The 26,569-nt window shown below is 46.7% G+C and overlaps 1 protein-coding gene across 7 annotated transcripts in view; it reads left to right on the top strand.

The window, feature by feature from the left end:
* The window catches only part of TLK2 (tousled like kinase 2), a 183,600-nt gene that overhangs the window by 126,778 nt on the left and 30,253 nt on the right, over positions 1-26,569 (top strand). For all 7 annotated transcript variants that reach the window (XM_069751340.1, XM_069751338.1, XM_069751343.1 and 4 more), the window contains 3 exons: positions 4,848-4,937; positions 6,430-6,599; positions 7,222-7,360. In XM_069751340.1, coding sequence (XP_069607441.1) covers positions 4,848-4,937; positions 6,430-6,599; positions 7,222-7,360 — 399 coding nt within the window. The remainder of the gene's footprint in view (positions 1-4,847; positions 4,938-6,429; positions 6,600-7,221; positions 7,361-26,569) is intronic.

The following is a 26,569-nucleotide window of genomic DNA, read 5'->3' on the forward strand; positions in this document are numbered from 1 at the left end:
TTATGACTGTTCTCACATTTACAGTTCTCATGTTTGTTTTCAACCTTGTTATTGATCTCCTACTGCTTTCTCACTAACTGAAGTGTATAATGGCAGTCGGTGGGGTGTACACTGCAGAGGAGGAGCTAACTTTTTTGTGCATAGTGTCAGCCTCCTAGTGGCAGCAGCATATACCCATGGTTCCTGTGTCCCTCAATGGAGGCTCCGAGAAACAGATTTTACAGTAAGCAACCAAAAATCCTGTTTTTATCGTATAAAAGCGGCAAAGCATTAAAAAATGATATAAATGAGGTGTCGCTGTAATCGTACTGACCTGAAGAATAAAACTGTTTTATCCATCTTACCAAATACGGAACGGTATAAACGCGCTCACAGTCAGTGCGGGAAGCTGAAGGCGAGGGACGTGACCAGACACCGGAATGTAAGTATGTAGTGTTTTTTTTTTTTTTTTTTTTTTTTTACATTTACAATGGTAACCAGGGTAAACATCGGGTTACTAAGCGCGGCCCTGCGCTTAGTGACCCGATGTTTACCCTGGTTACCAGTGAAGACATTGCTGAATCGGCGTCACACGCCGATTCAGCGATGTCAGCGGGAGATCCAGCGACGAAATAAAGTCCTGGACTTTCCCCATCGACCAACAATCTCCCAGCAGGGGCCTGATCGTTGGTTGCTGTCACGCATAACGATTTCGTTAACTATATCGTTGCTACGTCACAAAAAGCAACGATATCGTTAACGATATTGTTATGTGACACGGTACCTTTTGTGCATAGCCATTTCAAAAGGCCAGTCCCTGAGGGTACATGGCTTGACAGAAAAACCTGTGGTTTCTTTAAATGTGGCAGTTGTGTCAATTGTAGATTTTTGAAACCGTGCAAGTTTATTACCAGTTCATCTACTGGAAAGAAATATTATCTTCGTGACTTTTCCAACTGTAAAACCACGGGCCTGGTCTATATCGCCACTTGTAATTGTCCCAAGGACTATGTTGGTAAAACGAAGAGGGAGTTTAGGAGGAGAGTAGGTGAGCACATAGGCGACATCAGGCATAGACGAGATACACCGATAGCTAGACACATGAATGAGACACATCAGGGCAATATCCACGAGATCTCATTCAGTATTATAGAAGTCTATACACCAAATCCGAGGGGTGGTGATTTTAACAGGTTGCTGTTACAAAAAGAATGTGCATGGATCCATCGTATAAACTGCATTGCACCGCTAGGACTTAATGAGAACTTGTCCTATGTATGTTTCCTATAGATATGTCTGTGTTGCTGCCTCCTCCTACTCCCCTGTTCCTGATTGATGCCTGTGGCTCGGGCTTGATTTGATTTGTTTCTCTCCGGCTTCCTTTGGTTACATTATGGGAGGTTTACCTGAATATTGTTTATCAAATGCTTGCTATGCCACCAATGCTGACCCTGCGTTGACAGGGAACACAGTATTTACTGTGAATATTATAATTCATTTATTTTCATTTCCATCCACAATTATTGTTATTCTAATATCCACTTTCTCTCATATTTATGTACACATCTATATCTGTGATTTACTAATATTTACCTTTGCCCCATGTACTATTCATATCATTATTAATGATGCCCTGTTAACACGCACTCGACCATGTAGTTTATTTTAGCTGTATCATATAAACCTAGCTATCATCCGCGTTTTTTGTACTGCTGTATAGCTTGACTAGCTCAGCGGCGCTGCAGTTTATTGATCGTTGCAGCAGTCAATGTAGTTATCAATATGGAGACTGTATGCGTTTATGTGAGGGAGCTGCAGATACTGCCTTGGGATATCTATTAACAAACGTACCACAAATATATTAGGTCCTTCACATGCATATCAAGGGGCCTCTCTGTAGCAATGATGCGGTAATTATATGGTACTATGAACGATCGGTATACACACATTTTTATATTTACCTTCTAGACCTGATTATGCATGCTGAGACAGGCATTGTTGTTTGTGTTGCATAGCAACTGTAAGTCCGGACATGCGCAGTTCCACATTTAGTGAGTACCGATCAGTTCCGAGTATGCGCACTGCCATAAGCGCGGCTTTAGTGCGCTGCCTGTCTGCTGCATAGCAACCGTAAGCCGGGACATGCGCAGTCCCACACATAGGTAGCGCTGATCAATTCCGGTCATGCGCACTGCCAAAAGCGCGGTGGGGTGCGCTCCAGCTGGAACGCACGCCAGCAACAATCCCGGTGGAGCGGCACACTAGAGGTAATGTCATATCTTATGAATGCATGGGGCATCAGGAAGAGTGCGCTACACAAACATGGCGCAGAGTGTATACACAAGGTGTAGTATAGTGCTATATGATGAGTGGATTGATGTCCATGTTTGGTATGCCCTGACAAAGATGAACTTTAACTGGAGACAAATCTGGGGTGTACAACGATACTCCTCTAGTGGTGCCAATTAAGATCCCCTATTCAATTGGGGCTGAAATCTATATAAGTGAGAGTTAGTGGATGACTCCATGACGCATCCCTATATCATGGCCTCCTGATGATCCGTGAAGGTGAAACGCGTAGAGGCGTATTATGACATCTTTAAAATAAGTATCTTTCCTTGCTTGCTGCTATACCTTATCAATACCAGTGCACATTAGCAGACAATTTTGTCTGAGCCTGAAATGTTATATCTGTTGACTAATGTTATATCTGTTGACTAGTCACTAGCATGGCTGCCAATGTAATGCAACACTAAGGCAATTCTAAGATATATTATCGAGGCGTATTATGACATCCTTAGAATGCTAAATATCCTCCCTTGCTTGCTGATATATTTTATCAATATCAGTGCACATTGGTAGACCATTTTGACTTAAGGTACCGTCACACTGAACAATATCGCTAGCGATCCGTGACGTTGCAGCGTCCTGGCTAGCGATATCGTTGAGTTTGACAGGCAGCAGCGATCAGGATCCTGCTGTGCAATCGTTGGTCGGAGCAGAAAGTCCAGAACTTTATTTCGTCGCTGGACTCCCGCAGACATCGCTGAATCGGCGTGTGTGACGCCGATTCAGCGATGTCTTCACTGGTAACCAGGATAAACATCGGGTTACTAAGCGCAAGGCCGCGCTTAGTAACCCGATGTTTACCCTGGTTACCAGCGTAAACGTAAAAAAAAAAAAACACTACATACTTACATTCCGGTGTCTGTCCCCCGGCGCTGTGCTTTTCTGCACTGTGTAAGCGCCGGCCAGCCGTAAAGCACAGCGGTGACGTCATCGCTGTGCTTTCCGGCTGGCGCTCACAGTCAGTGCAGAGAAGCACAGCGCCAGGGGACAGACACCGGAATGTAAGTATGTAGTGTTTGTTTTTTGTTTTTTACGTTTACGCTGGTAACCAGGGTAAACATCGGGTTACTAAGCGCGGCTCTGCGCTTAGTAACCCGATGCTTACCCTGGTTACCCGGGTACCTTGGCATCGTTGGTCGCTGGAGAGCGGTCTGTGTGACAGCTCTCCAGCGACCACACAGCGACGCTGCAGCGATCGGCATCATTGTCTAGATCGCTGCAGCGTCGCTAAATGTGACGGTACCCTTAGCCTAAATGTTATATCTGTTGATTAATCACTAACATGGCTTCCACATATGGGGTATCAGCATACTCGGGACAAATTGGACAACAAATTTTGGGGTCCAATTTCTCCTTTTACCCTTGGGAAAATACAAAACTGGGGGCTAAAAAATAATTTTTGTGGGAGAAAAAAAAAGGATTTTTTTTATTTTCACGGCTCTGCGTTATAAACTGCAGTGAAACACTTGGGAGTACAAAGCTCTCACAACACATCTAGATGAGTTCCTTAGGGGGTCTACTTTCCAAAATGGTGTCACTTGTGGGGGGTTTCAATGTTTAGGCACATCAGGGGCTCTCCAAACGCAACATGGTGTCCCATCTCAATTCCAGTCAATTTTGCATTGAAAAGTCAAACGGCGCTCCTTCCCTTCCGAGCTCTGCCAAGCGCCCAAACAGTGGTTTACCCCCACATATGGGTTATCAGCCTACTCAGGACAAATTGTACAACAAGTTTTGGGGTCCATTTTCTCCTGTTACCCTTGGTAAAATAAAACAAATTGGAGCTGAAGTAAATTTTTTTGTGAAAAAAAAGTTAAATGTTCATTTTTATTTAAACATTCCAATAATTCTTGTGAAACACCTGAAGGGTTAATAAACTTCTTGAATGTTATTTTGAGCACCTTGAGGGGTGCAGTTTTTAGAATGGTGTCACACTTGGGTATATTCTATCAAAATGACTTCAAATGTGATGTGGTCCCTAAAAAAAAAAAAAAAAAAATGGTGTTGTAAAAATGAGAAATTGCTGGTCAACTTTTAACCCTTATAACTCCCTAACGAAAAAAAAATGTTGGTTCCAACATTGTGCTGATGTAAAGTAGACATGTGGGAAATGTTACTTATTAAGTATTTTATGTGACATATCTCTGTGATTTAATTGCATAAAAATTCAAAGTTGTAAAATTGCGAAATTTTCGCCAAATTTCCGTTTTGTTTTTTTTTCACAAACGCAGGTAATATCAAACATTTTTTACCACTATCATGAAGTACAATGTCACGAGAAAACATAGTCAGAATTACCGGGATCCGTTGAAGCGTTCCAGAGTTATAACCTCATAAAAGGACAGTGGTCAGAATTGTAAAAATTGGCCTAGTCATTAACGGGTAAAGGGGTTAAAGCATTACTCCATTGAGAAATGAATTCCGGTGCATAGATCAATGATTGACAGATCCTTTTAGATGAGTTTTTCTTTTATTTTTACAGATTTTTTAATTTATTTATGTTACATTTTCATTATCAGACATGCCTGCAGGGAATATCGCATTCACAAGGAGCTGGATCATCCCAGAATAGTCAAACTATATGACTATTTCTCTCTCGACACCGACTCGTAAGTAGCTGTTTTCATCCATGACTCTTCTACAAAAAGTGCATTCTAACATCTTTGTGAGACACTTGTACATTTTCGGGACTTTTAGTTTTTCACTGAAGGGAATCTGCCATGTCCCCAAACTGTATAAACCTGCAGATACTGGGTTAATCTGTAGGTTAATAGTGTTCTAAAGCCATGTGGCCGCCGCACTACCAGAAGGAAATGAACCTTATTCCCCCAGCATGCTGTTTCTTTCACTCATAGTGCTCGGAGCGGCTTTGGTCAGTGCTCCAGGTACAGTATTCATGTCTGTAAGCACGCCCTGGCACATTGACAGCTCAGCACTGATACATTGCAGTGACTGTCAGTGAATGTGCTGAGATATACTTAAAGGGAACCTGTCAGCAGGATTGTGCATAGTAACCTACACACTGTCAGGTCGGCACTGTTCTACTGATTAAAATGATACCTGGGTTGATGAAATCCGTATTGTGGTTGTTGTATAATACCAGCACATACAGAATGGAAAAGGAAAAAAAAAAACACTTCTGCAGGCAGGTGCCAGCAGTGGCACCTGCACTGCAGCATAATTGTATGTTTACTGTGCACTTAATCCCTTTTTCTCATTTAATTGAGCGAGGGGGGAGTGTCAATTTGAAAATGGCGCCTGCGCAATGGCAGCTATCGGTGGGTATAGAGATCTGATAGCTGCTATTGCGCAGGTTCCGGCGGCGCCATCATGCTGGAGAAGAAAATAGTTGTCCTCCTCCTCAATTAAATAAGCAAAAGGGATTAAGTTCACAGTAAACATGTGATTATGCTGCAGCGCAGGTGTCACGGCTGTCACCCGCCTGCAGAAGCTTTTTTTTTTTTCCACTCAGTAGTATGTGTTGGTATTCATTATGCAAGTTGGGGGCAGGTCAGTGAGGGATCAGTGACCTGTCGGCAGTCTGCATTATGAATACCTAATCAGAGCACCACATACACCAACCCTGCCTCACAGCACAAGCATATCATTAACACAAAACTGAAAATAAAGATTAAACAACGTTAAGACGGATTTCATCAACCAAGGTATCATTTTAATAAGTATAATGGCTCCGACCTGGCACTGTGTGTAGGTTACTATGCTCAATCCTGCTGACAAATTCCCTTTAAATGCGCCACTCACTATGTACTGGGCAGTGACTGAAGCCGCTCCTCTTTGAATGACAGCCAGAAGCTGCCAGGAGGAATAGTTATTTTTCTCCTGGTAGACAGGCTTTCAGTGCAGTGGCCCTACCGATTTGGAACATGGTTAACCCCTTAGCTGCACGTTACCAGTGTTTGGTGACATGACCTTTTAGCACTTAAATCAGAACAAGTATGATTTGTTAAACAAACTCTCAATAAAAAATTCCATGATGGCCTTTAAGAGTTGGAAATTGTAGTAATCCATTTGTAATTGTAAAGTCATCATGGCCTTAGCCTTGCTCTGCAGTAACAGTGTTGTTTTCCGCTATACTTCCAGGTTCTGCACCGTGCTGGAGTACTGCGAGGGCAACGACCTTGACTTCTACTTGAAGCAGCACAAGCTTATGTCGGAAAAGGAAGCTCGTTCCATCATAATGCAGATTGTAAATGCCCTCAAGTACTTGAATGAGATTAAACCCCCAATCATTCACTATGACCTAAAGCCAGGCAAGTATGAATCTGTTCACTTTGGGGTTTTTTTTTCTCTCTTGACTATAACTTGATTGTTTTCAGTTTACATTTTGGGGCATCTTTGCTTAGAAAGTCACTTAGTTCTGTCTTCTCTCCCTTAGTATTATAACTAGTGATGAGCGAATATACTCGTTACTCGAGATTTCTCGAGCATGCGCCTCCCGAATATTTTTTAGTGCTCGGAGATTGTTTTTTTTTTTTTTTTTTGCTGCAGCTGAATAATTTACATCTGTTAGGCTACTTTCACACTAGCGTCGGGCTCGGCCCGTCGCAGTGCGTCAGGGCCGAGATTGCCGACGCTAGCGTTGTTTGCGCTGCACAACGGGTGCAGCGGATGCAGATTTTCATCGCATCCGCCGCCCCATTGTGAGTATTCAGAGTTCTGCATTGTCCCTTCCAGATACTTTTCTCCCCCGTTGGTTCTCCATCTGCTGTGTATTTTACTCCTGAAGTTGTTTTATTTAGTGACCGTCTTCTTGCACCCGGTCTAATATACTAATCTATCAAAGTAGGTGCTTTTGCAAAGGACCAGCATTTAATCTGCTTAGCACACATTAATTGCTGCCTTTTGAAAGCTATTATGTTTTTTAAATTTTAGGTAATATTCTATTGGTTAACGGTACTGCTTGCGGAGAGATAAAAATCACAGATTTTGGACTATCTAAAATAATGGATGATGACAGCTATAACTCTGTAGATGGCATGGAGCTCACTTCACAAGGAGCTGGCACATACTGGTAGGTATTCATATAAACCAGGTGGATTAGTAAATGATGACGTATGCCATCAGTCGTACGTTTCTAACTTACAGCTAGTAAATACTTGTATGTGTTCTTTGATGCCTAGTTGAAAAATCAGAATTTTCTATTTGCCGAAAAATTCCTTTCCCATTGAACACTTTGGGGACATCATATCATGGGTATACGTCCTGCTGGTAGGTGAGTCTTCGGTAGCTGGAATATAAAGTATGGCTCCACATGGTGGGTTAGACAACTCGGTTTATTGCTGAAAGCAATAGGACAGAATTCCCCCTAAAAACCTGAATTAAAAAACCCTTCAAAATCAACATGACCTGAACCCAGGAAAAAACAAATAAGCCATAGGAATCGAGAACTGATCCCCGGGGCTGTAGGGGCTGTGTCAACTCGTGTATTCAACGAGAGGCTTTTACGGTAACTGTCAAAAATGTATTTCTTAATCGATTCATTGGTGTATGCTGCTGTCGCTAGGAAGCTGACACTAGCAAAGAAGGAAATTAGCTCCTCCTCAGCAGTATACAACCACCGACTGGCACAAAGTACCTTTAAGCTTAGTGTTTGTAGGAGGCGGACCTGGATCTGCTCCCTGATCCGCATTTTCCTTTTCAGGTTCCCTGTTTGTTTTTGTTCACCTTTTTCCCTTTGTCTTTCAGGTTCCTTTTTCTAAGGGTAACAGGGTGTAATTTCTCACCCTGTTTTCCCGTACTTATGTGACCGAGAGAGCAGTGTGGTGTCACCCACATTGTCCACTCTCGGGCCTGCAAGGCAGGACCTAATTCCCTGTCACCTTTACAGGTGCTTCAGGATGATTCCAGGTGGCCGGTCCTTTGCCTTTTCGCCACCCAACCTCTCCTCGGAGAAAGCTGGGAGGAAGACGGTGGTCACCAGCGGTGGCCATTCTTCCCCTTCTTGTAAAGGGTTGACGCCGTATTCAGCACCTTTTGGAGACGGTGTGGGAAGGAGGATCCATATTCCAGTGACCATCACCCACCCGGGGGCTCCTGATGCTATCTCATCGCTGCAGAGGGAACAGTACTCATGCAGGTATGTCTCACTCCGCAGCGGCAGGCGTCATCCCTGGGACAGGACAGCGTTAGTGGAAGGGCACAGTCACGGACATTTGTCCTATAGCCGGGCTCTGTGCTTGTGGACAATCCCCCCCTCCCTTAGCTGGCCGCATCCCTTCCCGGTACTCTTTAGCCACTCACCGTCGCACGTTGAAATCGCGCGCTCTTTTTTTTTTTTTTATCCAATAGGAGGCTTCTCTGGCCACGCCCCCCGCAGCACACGCTTTTTGGCGTTTTTTTTTTTTTTCGCTCTTATCACGGAGCTTCACTTTCTTGGCTGTTATCACCCCCAGCGTGTCAGCAAATTGGAGGGGGACTTTCATTTCGCTGGCCAACAGATATTCCTGGCTGTTCACGCCCCTGGCGTGTCAGCCAATAGGTTGCTAGCTTTCTCTTTCACCAGCCGGCAGACTTCAGGGTGCAGTGACACATCCGAGACTGTATCAGCTTTCTTACATCGCCATATCCTGCGCGCTCTGCAGACCTACGGACACTCTGCACACGGGGACACAGATTCAACAGTTCTTTCTGCTGGTCGTCGCTGGCATCGGGTAGGCTCTGTTTTTTTTTTTGCCTTGGCTTATCCACAGCAGTATCCCCAAGGCTCAACTTATGCCCTACCCTAGAGAGCCTTCTTTTTGCCCCTCTAAGCGCACTATAATTCACTATGCCTGTACCCTCTGCAAAAGGAGGTGGTCTTCAGGCCAGACCTTCCCTTTCTACCTGTCCTGCAGCCTCTCCACCATGTCTGCCCCACAGGAGCCCTCTAACACCCGGGATGAGAGCAGTCCCCTCCCTCCAGAGTGGGCTGTTACCATGTCACAGTTGGTCTCAAACCTGACAAAAGTTTCACAGTTCCTGGTCCAGGTCCTGGAGCGAATTTCACATTTGTCTACTACCACCAGTGCTCCGAACGCCTCTCACGGTGATTCACACGCACCTGACCGTGAACTTCACAGGGACAAATCGAGTACAATGGAAGCGGGCACTTCCCAGTTCTTCCTCTAGTTCTCTGGGTCCTTCTACATCCTCTTGGATGCATTCCTCACCCCATGCCCCCTCCTCGGAGGCAGCTTTTGGGTCGGATGTGGATTCCCAGTATGAGTCCGATACGGACCAGACCTCAAAGATGCAGGGATATGGTCAATAGCCTTATCTTGGCAATTACCCAAACTCTGAACCTAAAGGAGGATGAGGCACCTGCTCAGAAGCACTGTTTCCTTCAAACGGGTAAAACGTCCTTCCCGGAATTTCCCTAATCACAGGGAATTTGAAGCAATTATGTCTAAACACTGGGAACACCCTGAAAAGCGCTTCCCAGGAAGGAAGCCGCTAGATATTCACGCCTCTCTAAACTTTCCCGGCGCCTGCACACTGCAGTCCTTTGCTCTGCCCTCAACAGGGAAGACAAAGTGCACCTGCGCCGGAGCCGCAGTGTGAAGAGAAGAGGAGGATGTCATCATAAGATGGGAGGCCCCGGACCGGACCGCAACGCCCATCGGACCAGAACCGTACCGGGACCGCCCCGGGCGAATATAATCTAACCTCTCTTTCTCATCTTTCAGGATACATCGGGGGCCTATCTACAGCTTTCCAGAATGCTGTAGATAAGCCCCAGATGCTGGTGGGCTTAGCTCACCTTCGATTTTGGGGGTGACAGGTTCCCTTTAATAAGCAGTCACTTCAATTTTGTTCCTTTAGGCCCTTCTCTGCTTCAGGGTCTTCCGCCCAGCAGGACTGCTTTTCCGCCCAAGGGGAAAGGAAGAAGCAGTCTTTCAAAATGGCCCCTCACTGGTGACGCCATGGTCGCTCTTCCAAATCATCAGTGTCCCGCACCAACAGGTTCTCCTCGGCGCAACGGGTCATCCCCACCCAGGAATCGCTCCAGGGTGGGAGTCCGGCCTTTTCTCTTCCGGGAAGTATGGTTGTCAGTGGTCGACGATGCCTGGGTCAGAGTGTCCATGTCTTCCTTACTTCCAAAGGAGAATCTTTCATCCCTCTGCTAGGGAAACCACACTCTGGAGCGACCAGCTCCTCTCCCCCTGCAATCCTGTATGAGAGTTCTGGGGAAGATGATTGCCGCCATGGAAGCCGTGCCTTTTTCCCAGTTCCGTACCCGTCCACTTCATCTGGCCCTTTTGTCGACTTGGGACAAGAGGACAGTCTCCCTGGACCGGCCCTTGCCTCTGCCTCTCAAGGTAAGGCAGTCCCTGACCTGGTGGACACTATAAGCATCAGTCCTACGAGGGAATTCCTTCCTTCCACTCCGGTGGCGGGTCTTCACCACTGACTCCAGTCTCCTTGGTTCCTTGGTTGGAGAGCGGTCTTTCTTCATCACACAGCGCAGGGTCGCTGGAACGCCCAAGAAGCTGCTTTCACCATTAATCAATTTCCTGGAGATCAGGGCAATTTTCTTTGCCCTTCCCCGCTGGCAGACCCTCCTCGCTGGCCAGCCTGTCCACATACAGTTGGACAACGCCAGGCTGTGGCTTACATAAACCATCAAGGCGGGACTTGCAGCAAGCAGGTTATGGTAGAGGTAACAAGGATTCTGAGATGGGTGGAAGGTCACATTCCCACCATATCAGCTGTGCACATTCCGAGGGTTGAAAATTAGGCAGCCAATTTTCTGAGCAGTCGGGGTCTCACATTGGGCGAGTGGTCTCTCAGCTCCGCCTTTTTCAACCAGACATGCCAGAAATGAGGAACACCGGACGCCGAACTGATGGCGTCTCGGATGAATCACAAGGTTCCTCAGTACGTAGCCAGGTCCCAGGATCTGCTAGCAATCGGTTACGATGCTCTAGCAATCGGTTACGATGCTCTAGTAATCCCATGGTCACAATTCCAACTGCCTTATCTTTCCATCTCTCCCCTTGATTCTGAGAGTCGTGAAAAGGTTAAGGCTGAAGGGATTCCCGTAATCCTGATAGCTCCAGACTGGCCAAGAGGATCTGGTCATCTTTGCACTCCTTTGTGAGGTTTTACAAAGTTCATACCCATGCCTCATCTGATGCAGGCCTGGGAAGGCGCGTGCTGCTGGCGGCGGTAACGCATCGGCCAACCTAAATCTTTTCTTTGCTTTTTTTCTTGTTCCCACCCTAAGGACTGTTTTGGGACGTCCCATGTTACCTGTGTCCCTCAATGAAGTGATAAAGAAAGAGGGATTTTTGGTACTCACCGTAAAATCTAATGGAGCTTTCATTGGGGGACACAGCACCCAACATAACTGTTGGTTCTATTGGGCCTATGTGCCTATTTTGTTGGGTTGGTACATATGTTGAGTTTTGGTTGCTTCTCCAACTGCTTGAACACTAACCGAGGTATTTTGTGGCAGTTGGTGGGTGTGTACTGCTGAGGAGAAACTATATATTTTTTTTTGCCTAGTGTCAACCTCCTAGTAACAGCAGCATACACCCATGGTTACCGGTGTCCCCCAATGAAGGCTCCAAGAGATTTTACAGTGCGTGCCAAAAACCCCTCTTCTCCACTCAACAGTATTGAGGGTAATTGGATGTCCTATAGCAGTACCAATGCATTCTAAAAAGGGACATTAACCCCTTCCCGACCTTTGATGCCACGTAGGCGTCATGAAAGTCGGTGCCAATCCGACCTATGACGCCTATGTGGTGTCATGGAAAGATCGCATCCCTGCAGATCGGGTGAAAGGGTTAACTCCAATTTCACCCGATCTGCAGGGACAGGGGGAGTGCTACTTCAGCCCAGCCCAGCAACCCCCCCCCACCACCACCACCACCCCGTGGCTACGATCTCTCTGATTGGCTGTTGAAAGTGAAACTGCCAATCAGAGCGATTTGTAATATTTCACCTAAAAACTGGTGAAATATTACAATCCAGCCATGGCCGATGCTGCAATATCATCGGCCATGGCTGGAAACACTGGTCTGCCCCCCACCGCCACCGATCTCTCCCTCCGATCCCCCACCCCCCAGTCCTCAGTCCGGTACTCCGCTCCCCTCCGTCGCGCTGTCTGCTCCCCCGTCCTCCTGCCGTGCCCCCCCCCCCCCCCCCTGTCCTCCGATCCACCCCCCCCATGCTAAGATCTCCCCACCCTCATACTTACTGGTGTCCGTCCGTCTTCTCTCTGGGCGCCGCCATCTTCCAAAATGGCGGGCGCATGCGCAGTGCACCCGCCGAATCGGCCGGCAGATTCGTTCCAGGTATATTTTGATCACTGTGATAGGTTATATCACAGTGATCAAAATAAAAAAATTGTAAATGACCCCCCCCCCCTATCACCCCCATAGGTAGGGACAATAATAAAATAAAGAAAATATTTTTTTTTTCTTTTTCCACTAGGGTTAGGGCTAGGGTTAGGGCTAGGGTATGTGCACACAATGCAGATTTGGCTGCGGGTCTGTAGCGGATTGGCCGCTGCGAATTCGTAGCAGTTTTCCATCAGGTTTACAGTACCATGTAAACCTATGGAAAAACAAATCCGCTGTGCCCATGGTGCGGAAAATACAGTGCGGAAACACTGCATTGTATTTTTCGCAGCATGTCAATTTTGTGCGGATTCTGCAGCGTTTTACACCTGCTCCTCAATAGGAATCTGCAGGTGAAATCCGCACAAAAAACACTGTAAATCCGCAGGTAAAAGGCAGTGCCTTTTTACCTGCGGATTTTTCAAAAATCGTGCGGAAAAATCTCACACGAATCCGCAACGTGGGCACATAGCCTTAGGGTTAGGGTTGGAATTAGAGTTGGGGTTGGAATTAAAGCTAGGGTTGGAAATAGGGTTAAGATTAGGCTTGTGGTTAGGGTTATGGATAGGGTTAGGGGTGTGTTGGGGTTAGGGTTGTGATTAGGGTTATGGCTACAGTTGGGATTAGGGTTAGGGGTGTGTTGGGGTTAGTGTTGGAGGTAGAATTGAGGTTTTTCCACTGTTTAGGCACATCAGGGGTCTCCAAACGCAACATAGCGCCACCATTGATTCCAGCCAATCTTGCGTTCAAAAAGTCAAATGGTGCTCCCTCCCTTCTGAGCCCCGACGTGCGCCCAAACAGTGGTTTACCCCCACATATGGGGTACCAGCGTACTCAGGACAAACTGGGCAACAACTTTTGGGGTCCAATTTCTCCTGTTACCCTTGCGAAAATAAAAAATTGCTTGCTAAAACATAATTTTTGAGGAAAGAAAAATTATTTTTTATTTTCACGGCTCTTAGTTATAAATTTCTGTGAAGCACTTGGGGGTTTAAAGTGCTCACCACACATCTAGATAAGTTCCTTGGGGGGTCTAGTTTCCAAAATGGGGTCACTTGTGGGGGGTTTCTACTGTTTAGGCACATCAGGGGCTCTGCAAATGCAACGTGACGCCCGCAGACTATTCCATCAAAGTCTGCATTTCAAAACGTCACGACTTCCCTTCCGAGCCCCGACATGTGCCCAAACAGTGGTTTACCCTCACATATGGGGTATCAGTGTACTCAGGACAAACTGGGCAACAACTATTGGGGTCTAATTTCTTTTGTTACCCTTGTGAAAATAAAAAATTGCTTGCTGAAACATCTTTTTTGAGGAAAGAAAAATGATTTTTTTATTTTCACGGCTCTGCGTTGTAAACTTCTGTGAAGCACTTGGGGGTTCAAAGTGCTCACCACATATCTAGATTAGTTCCATGGGAGGTCTAGTTTCCAAAATGGGGTCACATGTGGGGGAGCTCCAATGTTAATGCACACAGGGGCTCTCCAAACGCGACATGGTGTCCACTAACGATTGGAGCCAATTTTTCATTCAAAAAGCCAAATGGCACTCCTTCCCTTCCGAGCCCTGCTGTGCGCCCAAACAGTGGTTTACCCCCACATGTGAGTCCAACACATTTTAGGATCCATTTTATCATGTTACCCATGTGAAAATGAAAAAATTGAGGCTAAAATAAATTTTTTGTGAAAAAAAAAAAAGTACTTTTTCATTTTTACGGATCAATTTGTGAAGCACCTGGGGGTTTAAAGTTCTCACTATGCATCTAGGTAAGTTCCTTGGGGCATCTAGTTTCCAAAATGGGGTCAATTGTGGGGGAGCTCCAATTTTTAGGCACACGGGGGCTCTCCAAATGTGACACGGTGTCCGCTAAAGATTGGAGCCAATTTTTCATTGAAAAAGTCAAATGGCGCTCCTTCCCTTCAGAGCCCTGTCGTGCGCCCAGACAGTGGTTCCCCCCCTCCACATATGAGGCATCAGCGTACTCAGGACAAATTGTACAATAAGGTTTGGGGTCCAGTTTCTCTTTTTACCCTTGGGAAAATAAAAAAATTGTTGCTAAAACAACATTTTTGTGACTAAAAAGTTAAATGTTCATTTTTTTCCTTCCATGTTGCTTCTGCTGCTGTGAAGCACCTGAAGGGTTAATAAACTTCTTGAATGTGGTTTTGTGCACCTTGAGGGGTGCAGTTTTTAGAATGGTGTCACTTTTGGGTATTTTCAGCTAAATAGACCCCCTCAAACTGACTTCAAATGTGAGGTGGTTCCTAAAAAAAATGGTTTTGTAAATTTCGTTGTAAAAATGAGAAATCGCTGGTCAAATTTTAACCCTTATAACTTCCTAGCAAAAACAATTTTGTTTCCAAAATTGTGCTGATGTAAAGTAAACATGTGGGTAATGTTATTTATTATCTATATTGTGTCGCATAACTCTCTGGTTTAACAGAATAAAAATTCAAAATGTGAAAATTGCGAAATTTTCAAAATTTTAGCCAATTTCCATTTTTTCATAAATAAATGCAAAAAATATTGACCTAAATTTACCACTAACATTCTCAGAATCGTTACGATCCGTTGAAGCGTTCCCGAGTTATTACCTCATAAAGGGACACTGGTCAGAATTGCAATAAACGGCCAGGTCATTAAGGTCAAAATAGGCTGGGTCATGAAGGGGTTAAAGGGAACCTGTCACTAGGGGTGACTTTTATGAGATACGGCCAGCACCTTTCAGGTGATACACAGCATTCTATAATGCTGTATATCTCTTTCCCCCCCCATTCTGACCTAAAGGACAAGAAAAACATCTTTTATTAGACTCACCTGGGGGAAAGGGCGACCCATTCCAGGGGGTGTCACTGGTCCTCGTCCGGCTCCTCCCTTCTTGAGATGCTGTCCTCCTTCTTACTTCTTGTGCATGACTCATCCCTACGTCATCCACACAGTCTCCCTGGCATCGTGCTCCAGCTGTCTACTTTAGCAAGGCTGGTTGTCAAAAATGAAGGGGACCCTACATCGTTTTTTAATTATTTAAGTAATTAAAAAATAAAGCATGGTGACTCCTCTATACTTTATAACCAGCCTTGCTGAAGCTGAGGGTTGCATGCCCCAATTGTGAGTTTTACCCACGCCATGTTTTTTTTTATTTTTATTATTATTTATAGCTCAGGAGGCATCTGATGAATACTCCCATCAGCCGCTCCTGCTCTCGCTATTAGTGACAGCAGGAGACAGATGATGGAAGCAGTAGTCCCATCTACTGATGTCAGTGACTGGAGGTAAACTTTATACCTCCGATCACAGCTGTGGGCTCACACTGTCTTTTGACAGCATGGGTACCGCAACCCTCTAACCGGTGAGGATGTTTTCACCGGCGATCAGAAGCGGTGTTTGCCACGCTGTCATGCACATGACAGCATGAAAAACACCTGGTGTTCGGGCAGTGGAACAGTAACACGAACTTCCTTTACTCGGACGCCAAACTTTACTGTTCAGGTTCGCCCATCTCTAGCCAGGACCTCAGTAACCTCTTCCTGCACCTGTGCACTGCATTACTTTGCTCTGCCCTCCACAGGGCAGAGAAGTATTCCTGTGCAGGAGCGCATGGTGACAGGTTTGCTCTGTGAACCTGCAGACTGCCTAGCACAGGGGTGGGCAATTAATTTTGCCATGGGGGCGCATGAGAAATTGGGATGGTTTTAGAGGGCAGGACTAATATAATTACCGTATTTTTCGGACTATAAGACGCACCCCAAACTTGGGGTGAAAATTGCAGAAAAGATTTTTTTATAAGATGGGGGTCCGTCTTATTGTCCGAATTTACAGTATCTTACCTGAGGGCTGGCGGTGGCAGGGCAGGGTCACAGGAGGCATGGTGTCAGCAGAGGTGGGGTTATGCAGTGTGGCGTGCACCTGAGCAGGGTCCCTTCCTGCTTAGGTGGGCAACGCCACGGCCTGGTGTCCATGGGGGGGGGGGTTGCAGCAGTGGTGTGGCGACGGCAGAGGTGCGGTATGGCGTGTACAGGGTCCCTTCCACCGGTGAGGTGACGCAGCGGCCCGGAATGCAATGTGAGCAGCAGAGCCAGGTTGAATATCGGTGGCGGCGGCCATCTTCCCGAGGCCGCGCATGCACAGATCAAGTGCTCTGCTTCACGGGGCTTCAGGAAAATGGCCGCGGGAGGCCACGCGTGCGCAGATGGAGATTGCGGCTGCCATTTTCCTGAAGCCGAGATCTAAATCTGCAAACTCTGCTTCAGGAAAATGGCCGCTGCAATCTCCATCTGCCCACGTGCGGCCTCCCGCGGCCATTTTCCTGAAGCCCCGTGAAGCAGAGCACTCCATCTGCGCACGCGCGGCCTTGGGGAGATGGCCGCCGCCACCGTTAAACCGGTGATCACCCCGGCTCTGCTCCTCCTCAGAAGCGGCTGGCCGAGCGGTGCCGAGGGCGGCTGTCAGAAGTGACAGCTAGCTGGCGGGCCGTTTTAAATCATCAGGCGGGCCGGATGCGGGCACCATCTTGCCCAGGTCTGGCCTAGCAGATAGTGGCCTTGTGCCCTGATCTCACATCAGCAGAGACTGGAATGGATTTGTAGAGTTTTACAAGGGTTTGGTCCGGAGGCCCAGGTGGCAGCAGATGCCTCACCGACCAGAAGCCCTGACTGCCCTTGTGGAATGAACAGTGACCTGAAAGGGCAAATATTTGCCTTTAGTTTTGTATGCTTTTACAGTAGCCAACCTGTTCCATTTGGCAATGGTCATGTTTGGAGGTTGACAAGCCATTGTGTGGACTGTCGGGGATTGCAAAGGGAGTCGGAACATTCTGTGAGACAGGTCCTGATGGCTTTAACCGGAGAGAGAACGCATGCAGGAATAAATAGAAGATGGACAAAAGGAAGTGAGGGTGATGTCCTCATTGGTGTGGTGTGGAATGGAGAGGCTATCTTTCGTAGGAAAGAATGGCATGGGGCAAAGGAAAACATTGTCTTGATGGAGTATGCGAGTCCTGCGGCAAAGGGGGCAGCAAGTTCAGACAACCTTCAAATGGAAGCCAAATATATACCACTTTCGACTAAAGCAAAGAGGCTCAAAGAGAGACCTTTGAAGTGCAGACAAAATAATATAATATTGAGGTCCCAAGTTGCCTCTATACAGACTGACACAATGAGTCACTCCCTGGAGGATCGTCTTAACCATTTTTGACCAGGATGCGCTAAAAGAATGAGCAGAGCCCTGCAAGGCTGAGGCTTGCATCCAGTCTGGACTGAAGAAAAGAAAGATTCTCAGGCATGTACAAACCCATGAGACTGACACCTTTGTTCACACAAGGAAAAGTAGGGGCTTCAGATACTATGTAAACCTTGTCAGATTGTAGCATATGAGCTTAGTCAGAACCTTGGCTGCAGCAACCATGCCATTAAACACAGCTGAGGCAAGGGGGGGGGGGGGGGGGGGGTGGAACAGGAGACATTGTAAAATAAGGTTGGGGCAAGGAGGAAAGTGAATTTGGCTTGGTAAGATCGGAGTACCAGGCAAGGCCAGTTCAGCGCTATGATGAGGAACTGTGGGCAGAAGATGCGGAAAGAGAGAACTCTGTGCTAGATGCTCTTGTCCCTTTTTTGGACAAAGATCATCAGGTCTTAAAAGCTGTCGACATGCGTTGGACCTTGTGATTCATACAGGGCACTAAAAAAGGGTCCACACCGGGGGTGCTCTGGCAAAGGCAGATCTGTGTGGGTAGCCTACTCTCCTGGATCTAGAGTTTCTTTGAGAAAGACCCAAGTACTAATTTTCTTGTCCAGGAATGTGGATCACAGAGATTTGGCACATGCTGCCCTGCCCAGTGAATTCTGGGTGCTTACGTGATAGCTGAAGGACTCATGGTTTCCCTTTGATGGTTGTTAGGGAATCGCAGTAGAGTTGTCTGAATGCATGTGAAGAGGACGGTCCCAGAGGAGATAAATGGGAGAGAGCTAGAAAGACATCACTCAGTTTCAGCAGCTTGTTCTTAAAGTGGGATTTTTTTCAGAGACGCTGAGCGCTGTGATGGTTGAACGCCATTCGCCAATCTGATAGACTAGCGTAGATTATTACTACCTGCCTTTCAAAAGGAAAGAAGGATCTACTGGAAAACTGAGCCAGGGCTGTCAACAATTTAAAGATTATTCACCCTGCTGCATTCCTTACTTTTTGGGAAGCCTCCGGGATCACCTAGCTTCTGCTATAATTATTTATTATTATAGCGCCATTTATTCCATGGTGCTTTACATGTGAGGAGGGGTATACATAATAAAAAGTGCAATAATCTTAAACAATACAAGTCACGACTGGTACAGTAGGAGAGAGGACCCTGCCCGCGAGGTATCACATTCTACAAGGGATGGGTGAGGATACAATAGGTTAGGGTAGAGCTGGTCGTGCAGCGGCTTGGTCAATCGGTGGTTACTGCAGGTTGTAAGCTTGTCGGAAGAGGTAGGTCTTCAGGTTCTTTTTGAAGGTTTCGATGGTAGGCGAGAGTTTGATGTGTTGTGGTAGAGTTCCAGAGTAGGGGTGATGCACGAGAGAAATCTTGTATGCGATTGTGGGAAGAGGAGATAATAGGGGAGTAGAGAAGGAGATCTTGTGAGGATCGGAGGTTGCGTGCAGGTAAGTATCGGGAGATGATGTCACATATGTATGGAGGAGACAGGTTTTGGATGGCTTTGTATGTCATGATTAGGGTTTTGTACTGGAGTCTCTGGGCAATGGGGAGCCAGTGAAGGGATTGACAGAGGGAGAGGCGGGGAGACAAGTGGATTAGTCGGGCAGCAGAGTTTAGAATAGACTGGAGGGGTGTGAGGGGAGGCCACAGAGCAGGAGGTTGCAGTAGTCAAGGCGGGAGATGATGAGGGAATGGACTAGGGTTTTTGCAGATTCTTGGTTTAGGAATGTACGGATCCGTGAAATATTTTTGAGTTGAAGGCGGCAGGAAGTGGAAAGGGCTTGGATATGTGGTTTGAAGGAGAGATCAGTGTCAAGGATTACCCTGAGGCAACGAGCTTGTGGGACTGGGGAGAGTGGGCAGCCGTTTACTGTAATGGATAGGTTCGTTGGGGGGGTGGGAGGGGGTCGTGTGAGATGGGGGAAAGATGATGAATTCTGTTTTGTCCATAATAAGTTTTAGAAATCTAGCGGAGAAGGATGGAATAGCGGGCAGACATTAAGGGATTCTGGTTAGTAAGGTGGTGATATCTGGTCCAGAGATGTAGATCTGTGTGTCATCAGCATAGAGGGGAGAGTCTATGAGCTGTCCCAGGCCAAATGTGTAAATGGGGAAGAGCAGGGGCCCTAGGACTGAACCTTGCGGGACTCCGACAGATAGGGTGAGGTGAGGTGAGGAGGTGGTGTGTGAGTGGGAGACGCTGAATGTCGTGTCTGTTAGGTTTGACGAGATCCAGGATAGGGCCAAGTCCGTGATGCCAAGAGATGAGAGGGTCTGTAATAATAGGGAATAGTTCACTGTGTCAAAGGCAGAAAACAGGTCCAGGAGAAGGAGGACAGAGTAGTGTTGCTTGCTCTTGGCTGTTAATAGGTCATTGGTGACCTTAATTAGGGCAGTTTCTGTGGAGTGGTGTGACTGTAAGCCAGATTGTAAGCGGTTGAAGAGGGAGCAGGAAGATAGATGGGAGGACAGTTCAAGATGGATGTGGTGTTGTTCCAGTAGTTTCGAGGCATAAGGGAGAAGTGATATAGGGCGATAGTTAGATACAGAGGATGGGTCAAGAGAGGGCTTTTTGAGGATAGGTGTGATTGAGGCATGTTTAAAGCTTTAGGGGGAAAACACCAGTTAGTGATAGGTTGAAGAGACTGGTTAGGGTTGGAATGAAGACTATGGTGAGGTTTGGGATGAAGTGGGATGGGATCGAGTCAAATGCACAGTTAGTGAGATGCGATCTTGAGAGTAGAGTGGAGAGTCGATCTTCTGTAATGGTGGAGAAGTTGGTTTTGGAGGTGGAGGGCTGGGAAGTTGGGAGGAAGGGCTCTGGGGGTTGTCGGACAAAACTGTCTCTGATGTTATCAATCTTCTGCTTGAAAAATGAGGCAGTCTTCCGCCAAGATAATTTGAGAGGGAGGGGGTGCTGGGGGACTGAGGAGAGAATTGATAGTGTTGAATAACTGTTTAGGGTATCATCCATCATTTCTTCCAATCTTACGGGCATTCTCTGACAGCCTCTGCATGCATCGCCGGCAGCTGGCTGATTCTACACACGTTCTCATCTTCTGCTGGGTCTAAGTTGCAGTATTCCTTCTTTTAGTACAGAGCGTCTGTACGCTAGCCTTGCACCTTCCCTCCTCTTCCGTTCAGAAGGCATCATCTTCTCTCTGAGGCCTTCTATGTGCACACGACACCTTTTAAGATGCCGATGCACCCACTGAGGCTTTCCTAGCAGACGTTGCATCAAGACCCTTTCGGTGGTCTTTTTCTTGAAGTGACTTTGCTGGCACTGTTGTTGTTGTCGTCTTTTCTCTAAACTTTCAACTATAAACAGTGGGTGGCTTCGAAAAGAAGCTACCCGAAGAATGAACATGTTATTAAATTCTTTATTTTTTGCAAACCCTGAAGCAGTTAAAAGTAAAGCCCCCGTCACACTTAGCGACGCTGCAGCGATACCGACAACGATCCGGATCGCTGCAGCGTCGCTGTTTGGTCGCTGGAGAGCTGTCACACAGACAGCTCTCTCCAGCGACCAACGATCAGGGGAAAGACTTCGGCATCGTTGAAACTGTCTTCAACGATGCCGAAGTCCCCGGGTAACAAGGGTAAACATCGGGTTACTAAGCGCAGGGCCGCGCTTAGTAACCCGATGTTTACCCTGGTTACCATAGTTAAAGTAAAAAAAACAAACGCTACATACTTACCTACCGCTGTCTGTCCTCGGCGCTCTGCTTTCCTCTGCACTGACTGAGCACAGCGGCCGGAAAGCAGAGCGGTGACGTCACCGCTCTGCTTTCCGGCCGCTGTGCTCACAGCCAGAGCAGAGAAGCAGAGCGCCGAGGACAGACAGCGGTAGGTAAGTATGCAGTGTTTGTTTTTTTTACTTTAACGATGGTAACCAGGGTAAACATCGGGTTACTAAGCGCGGCCCTGCGCTTAGTAACCCGATGTTTACCCTGGTTACCAGCGATGACATCGCTGAATCGGCGTCACACACACCGATTCAGCGATGTCAGCGGGGCCTCAATGATCAAAAAATGGCCCAGGCCATTCCGACACGACCAGCGATCTCACAGCAGGGGCCTGATCGCTGCTACGTGTCACACATAGCGAGATCGCTACTGAGATCGCTGTTGCGTCACAAAACTTGTGACTCAGCAGCGATCTCGCTAGCAATCTCGCTATGTGTGACGGGGCCTTAACAGAGGACTGAACATGTGCATGACAATGTGGTGTTTTTATGGAAATGTTTTTCTACCTGCCAAAAACATTCCCCCTCCAGTGTGCGCCTTTACTTTCAGTGAAAATCAGATAGAAATGTCTTGAAGCTCCATCTGATAGTCCGTGGGTTCAGGTAGGCACTTCTCTGCTCTGTCCTGCTCTGAGCTTCCTTGAGGACCCAGAACTACTCCCTGTTGTTGTTGCAACCAAATTAGCTTGTACTCTGCATAGTTTATTTCCCATGCAAATGGCCAGGCCCCTTGCGTTCTCAGGGAAGGCCTTAACCTTAGCCCTTCTTATCTCTCAACTCCTATCACTAGTGGACACTAGCAACTACTGCACCCTTCTGAATAGATGGGATGCCTGAGGTAAGTTTTAGGTACCCCAGGATCTCATTCCAGAATTTAGGCTTTATAATAGTTGCCAGAATGCTGTGCCAATTTTTGTCTGCTGGTTGGAAATATCTTTGTTGCTTCTGAGGGTCAATATCTCCTCACACAGGGCCCTTCAGCATTCTCTATCTGCTCTCCGGTCATAGCCACTGGGGACTGTCTGTCACGTCCCTCTCCTTCAGCTTCCCGCACTGACTAAGCGCCGGCCGTAAAGCACAGCGGTGACGTCACCGCTGTGCTCTGCTTTACAGCTGCCCGGCGCCTAGTCAGTGCGGGAAGCTGAAGGCGAGGGACGTGACAGACACCGGAATGTAAGTATGTAGTGTTTGTTTTTTTACATTTACAATGGTAACCAGGGTAAACATCGGGTTACTAAGCGCGGCCCTGCGCTTAGTAACCCGATGTTTACCCTGGTTACCAGAGATGACATCGCTGAATCTGCGTCACACATGCCGATTCAGCGATGTCAGCGGGAGATCCAGCGACGAAATAAAGTGCTGGACTTTCCCCAGCGACCAACGATCTCCCAGCAGGGGCCTTATCGTTGGTCGCTGTCTCACATAACGATTTCGTTAACGATATCGTTGCTACGTCACAAAAAGCAACGATATCGTTAACGATATCGTTATGTGTGACGGTACCTTTACAAATCTGTGAGATTGACACCTTGTGGCGGATGGCTCAGGAGGCCAGTGGAGTGCATGGTGACCTTGAGTGGACTCATTCTGTCTGTCGATACGCTTCCAGAATGGCAAAATGAACCCATCGAGCAATGGTAGACTTGGAAGCAGCTAAACTTTTCCGTAGTCCTTTGTGAATTATGAACAGCGAATCCACAATGGTAGAGACAGTTTGTTTAGGGACTGCTCTCGAGGATGAGAAATGACGGATAAAAGGAAGGAAGAACAATAGCCTCATTAAGGTGAACTGTAGAATCTACTTTGGGGAGAAAGGATGGTATCGGCCATAACACTACCTTGTCCTGGTGGGACTCAGATGGTGGAAGCAACAAGAGAAAGCTGCAAGTTCGGAAACTCCGTGTAATAGAAATGATGGCGACCAGGAAAGCAACTTTACAGAAAAGGAGTGAAAGAAATTTCTCGTAGAATTTTGAATGGGTGACTCTTGAAGATCGAGCACTAGATTGAGGTCCCAAGATTCTACCAGAGACTGGGAGGTGGAGCAGAGTGCACAACTCCCTGCAGGAAGGTCTTGATCGGAGAACGAGATGCTAGATTCTTTTGAAAAAGGGTGCCCCTTGAGAGAACTGAGGCCAGATTCCAGACCTGATTGTAGAAAGGACAAAACCGAAGGCAGATGAAAAACTATTGGGGAGATTAGATTATTTTCTCACCAGCAGAAAAAGGCTTTCCACACACAGTGGTAAATGCGAGAGGAAGGCGGCTTCCTAGCTCTAATCATGGTTTGAACAACCTGAAAATCCTGCGGGTTTCAGAACTGTGGTTTCATCCTCCATGCCGTCAAATTGAGACTGAGAATTCAGGTGGAAGAGAGGACCCTGCTTGAGAAACTCCCGGAGTGTCCATGAAGACGTTGATTACTTCTCCTTTCTGGGCCAGTCTGGAGCGATGAGAATGAGACACTCCCTCTGTCTTGATCTTCTTGACCACCCTAGGGATCAGTGGCAAATGAGGGAAAATGTACGGGAGAACTGAGACCAAGTAATTACTAAGCTAACAGTTTGTGTGCTCTGGAGACAAACCAAGGAACCTTATGATTCAGTCTGGATACCATCAGATCGACGTCGGGAGTCCTGCATCGGAAACAAATATTGTGAAATACTGATGGGTTGAGGGACCATTCAGCGGTGGCGAGACCCTCTCGGCTGAGAAAATCGGCAACCCACTTCTCCACTCCTGGAATGTGTACTGCTAAGATCCTCTGTACGTTCTGCTCAGTCCATAACAGAATCCTCGACTTTTCTAACAATACTGCTCAGCCTCATGGCATTGTCTGTTTGGACTTGAATCGGATGATTGAGGAGAATGTCCTGCCAGTGAAGTAGAGGAAGATTGCCCTGAGTTTCAGAATGTTAATAGGAAGAGACAATTCCTGGGCGGACCATCGGCCCTGGACTGTTAACTTTGGAGAATCTGCTCCTCCGCCGAGAAGACTGACATCTGTTGTAACGATCTTCCAACAAATTGGCCGAAAGGATCTCCCACAATGGACTAGGGGAGATGGAGTCCACCATTCTAGGGACTTCTTTATTCAGGGAGGGACGTTCCAGGAAATGGGTCAACCTGTCCAATCTTGATACAATCATTTTAAAGGGTACGTGTATGGAACTGCTTGCATTGACACAACAAACTTTCTTAGGACGTTCATACAGAAAGGGAACAAATGAAGAGATGTGCCTCTAAGGGACCGAATCCCGCGTGATAAAATGGTGTTTCAAAACTCTTGATCACGTGGTGTTGAACATTCCTAGGAAAAACAATGTTGGACTGGAATTGGAGACTACTTTGATATGTTGATAATTGAGCCCAGACCAGAGAGGGTGTCCAGAGTGATCTGGACTCTCGTGATATTCTGAGAAACACACAGCCGTGATGAGAATGTCGTGTAAGTAAAGAGTGTTGAGGATGCCTTTGCTCCGAAGAATGGCCATAACCATTACCTTCATGAAGACTCCGTCCACGGCGCAGCCGTTTGGCCTAGCCACATCACCCAGAAAGTGGGATTGCTGTACCGTGAACCAAGGAATTCTCTGGTGAGGAGGAATAATGGGAATGTGTAGATGGGCATCTTGAATGTCTAATGAGTATAGGAATTCCTCAGGTTCCATGGAGGCCATGACGAAGCGAATAGACTCCATTCTGGAATGGCATAGTCAAACATGTTTGTTCAATAGCTTGAGATCCAAAATGGGACGAACAGAGCCATCCTTGATTGGAACCACAAACACATTTGACTAGAAAAGTGATCTGATGAAGGAATGGAGAGCAGGCTCATGACCTTGAAAAACCAAGGAATGCGGGAAGAGTCCTTTTGGTGGGCGGGTCTCGCCAAAACGAAAACGAGGGAACGTAGAAAATTCTATCTTGTAACCCTGGGAGATGACGTCTCGGATCCCAGGCGTCATCGATCACTGGGAGCCTATCGTCCCGGAAATTAACCCCTTTCCGACATCAGATGTAATATTACGCCGATGTCTGACACACCCTCCCTTTGATGTGGGCACCGGTGGTGAGCCCACATCTTTTCCGGCACATGTCAGCTGTTTTGAACAGCTGACATGTGCCGCTAACAGCTCCGGGAAGAATTTTGATCCACCCACAGCTGTTAACCCGTTAAATGCCACTGTCAAACTCGTGACAGCGGCATTTAACACACGCTTACAGCAAGCACACCAGAAATCCCGCTCGTCGGTGCCCGTGTCACATGATCGCGGGTCGCCTATGGGTTGGCATGTCAACCAGGGGTTTCCAACAGACCTCTATGGTTGTCACTGCCAGATTGCTATGAGCGCCACCTTGTGCTCATAGCTAGTCAGCAATTCTGCTACATACAGATGATCTGGTTGTGGCAGCTTCTAGTCTTCCATGGAGACTATTGAAGCATGCCAAAAGTAAAAAAAAAAAAAAAAAAAAAAAAAAAGTTAAAATACTAAAAAAAGTAAAAGTTCAAATCGCCCCCCTTTTGCCCCATTCAAAATAATTAAAAACTCAATCATACACATATTTGGTATTGCCGCATTCAGAATTGCTCGATCTATCAATATAAAAAAAATTAACCGATCGCTAAACGGCGTAAGGAGAAAAAAAGTAAAAGAAATAAAGTTATGGCTCTAGGAATAGGGAGAGCGAAAAATAGAAACTCAGCAGCAAAAAAGGGCTGCGGTGCGAAGGGGTTAAAGTATGCCTAAAGTTTTAAAAAAAAAGTTTTTAAAAATATAAAACAAAAAAAAATTTCAAATCGCCCCTTTTCGCCTCATTCAAAATGAAACAAAAATCAATATAAAAGAATTAACCCAATCGCTAAACAGGATTGGGATTTTTTTTCACCACTTAGACAACAAACGTATAATTTTATTTTTTATTTTTATTTTTTTTCAACTTGACCTGGAGAAAGCA

This window comes from Ranitomeya imitator, chromosome 2, assembly GCF_032444005.1.
Source record: "Ranitomeya imitator isolate aRanImi1 chromosome 2, aRanImi1.pri, whole genome shotgun sequence".
NCBI classification, from domain to species: Eukaryota; Metazoa; Chordata; class Amphibia; order Anura; family Dendrobatidae; genus Ranitomeya; species Ranitomeya imitator.